Source organism: Pollicipes pollicipes, unplaced genomic scaffold (genome assembly GCF_011947565.3).
Source record: "Pollicipes pollicipes isolate AB1234 unplaced genomic scaffold, Ppol_2.1 Scaffold_5724;HRSCAF=6776_pilon_pilon_pilon, whole genome shotgun sequence".
Taxonomy (NCBI): domain Eukaryota; kingdom Metazoa; phylum Arthropoda; class Thecostraca; order Pollicipedomorpha; family Pollicipedidae; genus Pollicipes; species Pollicipes pollicipes.
The window spans coordinates 28,605,865-28,612,736 of NW_023596746.1; the positions used below are offsets into that span (position 1 = coordinate 28,605,865).

A 6,872-nucleotide genomic window follows, 5' to 3' on the forward strand; every position below is an offset into this window, starting at 1 on the left:
ATCAGCTGCGCAGTTAAGTTGGGAAGGTTTTTAGAAGGACCGATCGCTTTGATGTGCAAGAGATGCAGACACCGTTCTTTTGCTGTCACTATTAGCAAACAAACTACGCCTATTGTCTAGGATGGCGACAGAAAAACGAGCAACTGCCGTTCTCATCAATACACGAGGTGCGCGGGATATACATTAGTGCCATGCGTCACACACCCAGGCTGAGATACGGTTCGGGGCAATGAACCTCACGCCCGGACTGACCACAAGCCGGATGCAATCAGAGTGGAAGCAGCCCAACGGCAATGGTCAGATGCAGATCAATCCGCTGCAGAATACGGCCAGTCAGCACGAGCCAGCTCAGCGTCCAGCCCCGCCCGGCCGGCCGGTCGGCGCTGCTGTGACGCCATGTGGTGCGGGCAGAGGCACCGCCGCACGCCAGCTGGCATTCATCAGCTGGCACGGGGTGACGCCCTCCGCGGCGATCGTGTACGCCCCGAGCCACGCGGCCGGTCGGCGATAGCAGGCCGCCTCACAATGAAGCGGTCCCCGCCCGACGGGCCGAATTTGTCACCGCTTATCTTTCAATTCACCTGCCCACCGGTAATGACCAGCGGGGCGCGGCCATACCTCAGCCAGTCAGCCGGCGGAGCGGTGCCATACGTGAAACGTCAGCAGCTGCCGCGATCGACGCCGCCGACAATCGACGCCGCTCCGTCGGCGCGGCCGGCCATTTTCGCGTCCAGCCGCCGATTGCAGGCGCACACCGCGGCCTATCTCGGCCAATCAGACGGCGAGGCGGCGGCGGCGGCGCATGCGTAAGCCGGGGGACGGCGGCCGGCGGGGCGGGAGCGGCGGGCCGCGGCCAGCTACCGTCCCGGCCGCCTCTCAGTCGCCGCCCGCTGCCGCCCGGGGGCCGGTCACACGCCGCGCCGCTCCCCGTCATGACGTCACCCCGCGCCACTGCAGCCGCCGCCGGCCGCCGCGTCGGCGTTCTCGGCCGTGCCGGCGGCCGGTGCGGCGCCGCCGTACGGCCTGACGGCCGCTCGAGTCGTACCTGGCGCTGCAGCAGTCACTGCGCTCGCAGCGCCTCCTCTCCACCTTCTCGCAGATGCCGACCTGAGCAAGGCCCGCAGCGCCGCCGCCGCCGCCGCTGCCGGTAAGTTTGACTTCGCGCGACTGGCCGAGTCGGCGACAGAGGCGACGCCGACCGGGGCGGCGGCCGCCGTGCTGCCCGCCTTCCCGGCGCTGGAGCAGTACCAGCCGCTGCTGCTGCCCGCCCTCTTCCCCGGCCTGGGCCTTCCCTTCACGCGGCGGCCGGCACCAAGTCGCGGCCGCGCCGCCCGACCGAAGAAACAGTTCATCTGCAAGTACTGCCAGCGCCACTTCACCAAGAGCTACAACCTGCTGATCCACGAGCGCACGCATACGGACGAGCGGCCGTTTCTCGTGCGACATCTGCGGCAAGGCCTTTCGCCGACAGGACCACCTCAGGGACCACAGGTAAGAACTGATGCTCTCAGCACCATCTCAGAGACCATAGGTAAGCTCAGGTGAGCTCGGGTGAGAACTGGTGCATGAACCAGTCAGATGGGAACTCCTTTATAATACAGGTCTACTCAGAGACCACAGGTGAGCATTGGCATCAGCAAACTATCCCGTGCACCAGAGACGAGACTCGTATCAGCGTGATTAAAGCGGGATCACAGGTGGAAACAGCTGTTCTCAAGGCCTTCCGAACAAGCACAGGCGAGAACAGATGCACCAGTATCACCTACCCCAGGGGGGGGGGGGCCGCAGGTGACGGAATGCTGTCCACAGGACCACCCCAAGGGGCCAGAGACCAGAGATGTTGTCCTCAGGACCAGAGACAAGGGCTGTTGTCCTCAGGACCAGAGACAAGAGCTGTCGTCCCCAGGAACACTTCAGGGACCTAGACAAGGACTGTAAGAGATACACTGCGGTCTCCAGAGCCATCTCAGGGCCTAGAGACGAGGGCTGCTGTCCCGCAGAAAGCAGTTGTCATCTCCCCGATACAGCAGTCCTCCGCGGGGCTGGCAGTCGAGCCCGACGATCATCTGGAGCACAGGAGGGAGGGCACATGTATGTAACGTCATCCAGTCGTGCGGCTACCCTGGTCTGTTCTCTGTGGCATACGTCGACAGGCAATGTGAGACGACCATGCCTCCTGCATGGTAATTTGCCGCGGTGAGATCCGCCCAACTGAACACGGAACCTTGCCTGCATAAACAGCAGCGTCGGTTTAATTTGCGGCGCGCCTCTCACCATTATCGGCGCTTGCCTGCCAATACTCGAACAATCTATCGTGTAATCGTGCCCCGAGCTATCATTGGGATGGTCTGTAACGTATTAAGCTAGGTGTAGCCAAGGCAATCCTTATCACGTACGGATGAAATCACGGCCAGGGTGCAGTACCGTCTGGCCGCTGAACTTCTTTGTCCGGTACTTCATTTAGTCACGTGCAGCGTACTTACTGAATACGTGATGCCTTGATTTGAATATGAAGACGCTACCTTCATGGCTATCTGTATTAGCATGCATCCACTTCTGCCCTGTGTCCATTGGCGTGTTTTGAATCGAATTGTGTAGCGGCGATGGTTTTGCATGCAGTTTTGATATCCAGGAAACGGAAGCTCTCAGTCGAATCACGGCAGCACCTGGCGTAACCACATCCGCCTGAGTAGGAGTCGAGGACCCGGAATCCGCAGCACCTTTGTATTCCTGGAGACATCACATCTGCCAAGACGCAGGCCTGTCAGTACCTGCGAGCATGATCCGGCCTTCTTGCAGTGTCCGACCTCTCCCTGGAATAGGGCCATATTTACAGCTCTTGGAACAGCACGTAGTTGGTCTCGTCAACGGAGGGACCACCCAATTGATTTTTAAATGGCAGGTGGGACGCTTAAAACGACTCATAACTTGGCTGGCCAACGCGCCGCCATATATCTGCAGCTTTCATAATTTATCAATATCGTTGCGGGATGGAGAATAAAAGTGTGCCTTGCAGGGATCGTTCGGCACACAATACGTCAGTGATTTAGTCATCGTAATAGAGCTTTATGCTTCGTTAAATCACCTCCGCATTTGACTTACGCCCAATAAATGCTGCCAGCAACAATAAACCGGCTGGCTAATCACTGCCGAGAATAACATTGTAACATCCCCATCAATGATGTTTATTGCGAATTTAGTGGCCATACGTTGGGCGGCGGGCATGCCGCCGTGGCGGCCCGACGCCGCAGCAGCTGGGCGGAAGGTGATGCAGATGAGCGAAGGCACTGCGTCACGCCGCTCGCGGGTTCAGCGTGTGTCACGTGTCACGTGGGATCTGTGTGGGTGGCGCGGCGCTGCGGGATGGACGCTGGTGGGCGGGGAGTTTCAGACGCGCTGTCTCGGTGAAAACGGGCGGAAGTGACGTCACAGCTGCTGAGCGTGACCTTTGCCATCGTCGTCGCGTGTTGCATACACCACAGATGTGGTCCGTGCCTGCATTGCTGGATAATGCACATGAACGTAGGCTAGATACTGCTGGAGAACTGCTGACTCCATGTCTGCCAGCACAAGTTGCACCACATGCAGGCAGAAGGGCGATGGATGGAAGGAGGTAGGAAGCGATGTTATACAGGGTGAGAGACGGAAAGGGCAGACAGGGAAAGCGAAAAAGGAAAATAATATGAAAGAGAACGAGAAAGAAGGATCGAATAATGATACATATGTATAATAATATATTATATATATATATATATTATATATATAATATGCATAGGGTAAGGGAGAGCTAGAGAGAGGAAAAGGCGGAAGGGATAGCGAGAGAGTGGAAGTGAAGGGGGAGTGACGGAAACAGACACGTTGTTTGCAGCGGTTCTCGTAACACGGTCAGCTTCTAACAGCGTTGCCCTCCTGTCCACAGGTACATCCACTCGAAGGAGAAGCCGTTCACTTGCGGTGTGTGCGGCAAGGGCTTCTGCCAGTCGCGCACGCTGGCCGTACACAAGATCCTGCACATGGAGGAGTCGCGCACCGCTGTCCCACGTGCAGCCGCAGCTTCAACCAGCGCTCCAACCTGAAGACCCACCTGCTGACGCACACCGACATCAAGCCCTACTGCTGCACTGACTGCGGCAAGGTGTTCCGACGGGCGGTGCGACCTGCGCCGCCACGGCTGACGCATACACTGGGCCTGGAGGAGGCCAGCGACGCGAGCGAGGAGGCGGCGGAGCCGGACGGACCGCGCGCCCGCCGCTGCCGCTCCAGCAGCACATGTCGCAGGACAAGGCGCAGCAGCTGGAGGCCGCCCGCGGCGCGCCCGCGCCCACCGTGACGGCGAAAGTCGCCAAGTTCAGCATAGAGTCGCTCATGTCGTAATCCGGCGACAGGCGGCCGCGCTATAGGCGGGCCCGGTGGTGTAACCGTAACTGCCGGTGCCTCGCGATGGAGCGTTCCCCGACGTGCGCGAGGAGTCGGACTCGTCCTGCCCGGGAGCAGGCCAGCCTGTACAATGATGATGAACTCTGATGTACATAGCTCGACCGCGACGCGCCGGCTGCGTCATGTGATGAGAGCCCTTCGTGTTACAGGGGCTTGTACGTCTTCACTGGTGCGCGAGGACCGACACTTGCCATCGGCCATGATATTTGAATGTCAGGCGGCATCCAGCTCAACGTGTGGACGGCTGACCGAGACGTACATGATGCCATTGTCCTCGCGCTAAAATGCTCAGTGTTTGAATGCCTACCGTCAGCATGTGATTGTTCTATTTCCTTGAAATGTTCGTGAAGATAGGCTTGTTAAAGTCTTTTATGTACGAAAAATATGGGCATTGCCTCGTTTGACACCTAATTGAAATGTATTACGAAACAGCTCATTGTTGTAGCTACAATAGATTGTATTGCCATGACTAGCGCACCTAAATAAAGTTAAAAATGCGTATCTTAGAGATGCCAATCTAGACTTAACAAACCTACGGTATTGCAGGTAACTTTACTCTAAATTCATTCGGAATACTGTGACCAAGGGCACAGATCACAATTGTTTCTTTCAATACTCTCTTGAAACCATTTGTGTAGCTGGCTTTTCTCTAAAAACTAGCTGCCAGGTGGATGTTGGTTGCGTAAAACAATTGCTGTCATGGCTTAAACCGGTGCGATGTTGTGCACTCAGTGCCTATCACGCGAGTCCACGTCCAGTGCACGTATTCGCATATGCAACATGGTCTCTGAGCATCTCTTCAAATAAAAACAATACCTCTCTTGGTAAAAACAGTACCTCCCTAACTAAACAAACGACTGCATCAACAGACTGAACAGCTAGCAGCAGCTAACAGTTATAGCATGGTTGTAGATTTTTGCTCATGTTGCTTTTGATATAGTATTTTGGCACTCCGTTTTTCGGGTTACTAGGAGAGAGGCAGAGGGCGTGGGGAACCGGTGAAGAGCAGGAACTCGGCGAATGATATGTAGCCAGCGAGGAAAGGAAGTCAGTAGGGGGAGGAGCCGGCGAGGGACAGACATGGAGATGGACCAGCGAAGGGGATTAATATGGGGAGGGGGGGGGGGGCAGCAAAGGTAGTCAGCGAGTGAGCAAGCCAGCTTAGGACTTGCGTGAGGCAATTCCTGACGGACACTGCAAACTTGGCAGAAATAATTCCAGAGATAACAGGTTTTCCGCTCGTGCATTGCACGGTTTCGCGTTTATGGACAAAGTTGCTACCAATGCACCGCAAATGAAAATGAAACGTGCACAAACACTAAACTTTGAATAAAGCTGGTTTTTTACGCCATGGGAAACGTCACCAAACGTCCCTAAATTAATGCTCCGGTGAAAAATGACCTTATCTCAAATATTTACAATACACCCGACATTAATTGAACCTGCTCCATTGAAAATAATACTACATATGCGTCAAAGCTTCAGCACATTTTCACTCAATAGTTGCGTATGCTTCGCTGTAAATTTAAGCATTATGCCATAACCTTTGGTCATTCATGCAAGACAATGAATTCAGCACACGCTCAAAACGGTGCGCACAAATAGGGGTTTTACGTATGCCTCATTTGTCGGAAGTGATAGCCTTAAGATGTAAGATGTTGTTGTCTCAGCGCTTAAAGATCATGGATGTTTCCCCAATTTATTATGCATAAATCCTCTTCCTCTCATCTAATTCGCAGCGTTTGCAGCTATAGAACACACGCTCTCTGTCCACGCCGTGCATACGATATCGTCTGGTTCTCTGTCCATGCCATGCTCACGACGTCCTCTGGTTCTCTGTCCATGCCATGCTCACGATGACCTCTGGTTCTCTGTCCATGCCGTGCTCACGACGTCTTCTGGTTCTCTGCCCATGCCGTGCTCACGACATTCTCTGGTTCTCTGTCCATGTCGTGCTCACGGCGTCCTCTGGCATTTGGTATGCGGTGCGTAATGTGCACGCGCATTACGCTAACACCAAACAAAGGGTGACGTCGATGCCTTTGCTGGGTTGTGCCGATTGGCAGCCTTCCTTGCTTTTGCAAACGGCTTTGTTCCAGTATCCCCACAGGCAGACATTTGGAGGATCAAGTCTGAGGAGTGTGTTAACTCCTAATGTTTTGAAGCACATGCAACACCACTCTTTCTCCGAAGGACCATGCCAGTTTTAAGGTGCTGGCGGAGTCGATGTGGGTGGCGGTGGCGATGGATGGCGGATGTCTATTCTGTGTGAACAATTTGACTTTTTTCTTGTACGTCCTTTCCTGCTCACATGAACTTACAGGTTTCTTTACCTGTCAAAAGTACTATGAGGTTTATATCCCAATTGGTGAGCGCACAATAATCATAAAAGATCTACAGGGCCAAAGCAATACCCACAGTCGGCCTCCAAACTC

The 6,872-nt window shown here is 55.0% G+C and overlaps 1 protein-coding gene across 1 annotated transcript; it reads left to right on the forward strand.

Moving 5' to 3' along the window:
• Window positions 1-262: 262 nt before the first annotated feature.
• On the forward strand, window positions 263-4,374 carry LOC119102907 (protein odd-skipped-related 2-like). Its single transcript, XM_037226357.1, is given in 6 exon segments — window positions 263-332; window positions 1,247-1,431; window positions 1,433-1,491; window positions 3,920-4,026; window positions 4,029-4,150; window positions 4,264-4,374. Coding segments are annotated over 6 exon segments (654 nt in total).
• The last annotated feature ends 2,498 nt before the right edge of the window (window positions 4,375-6,872 follow it).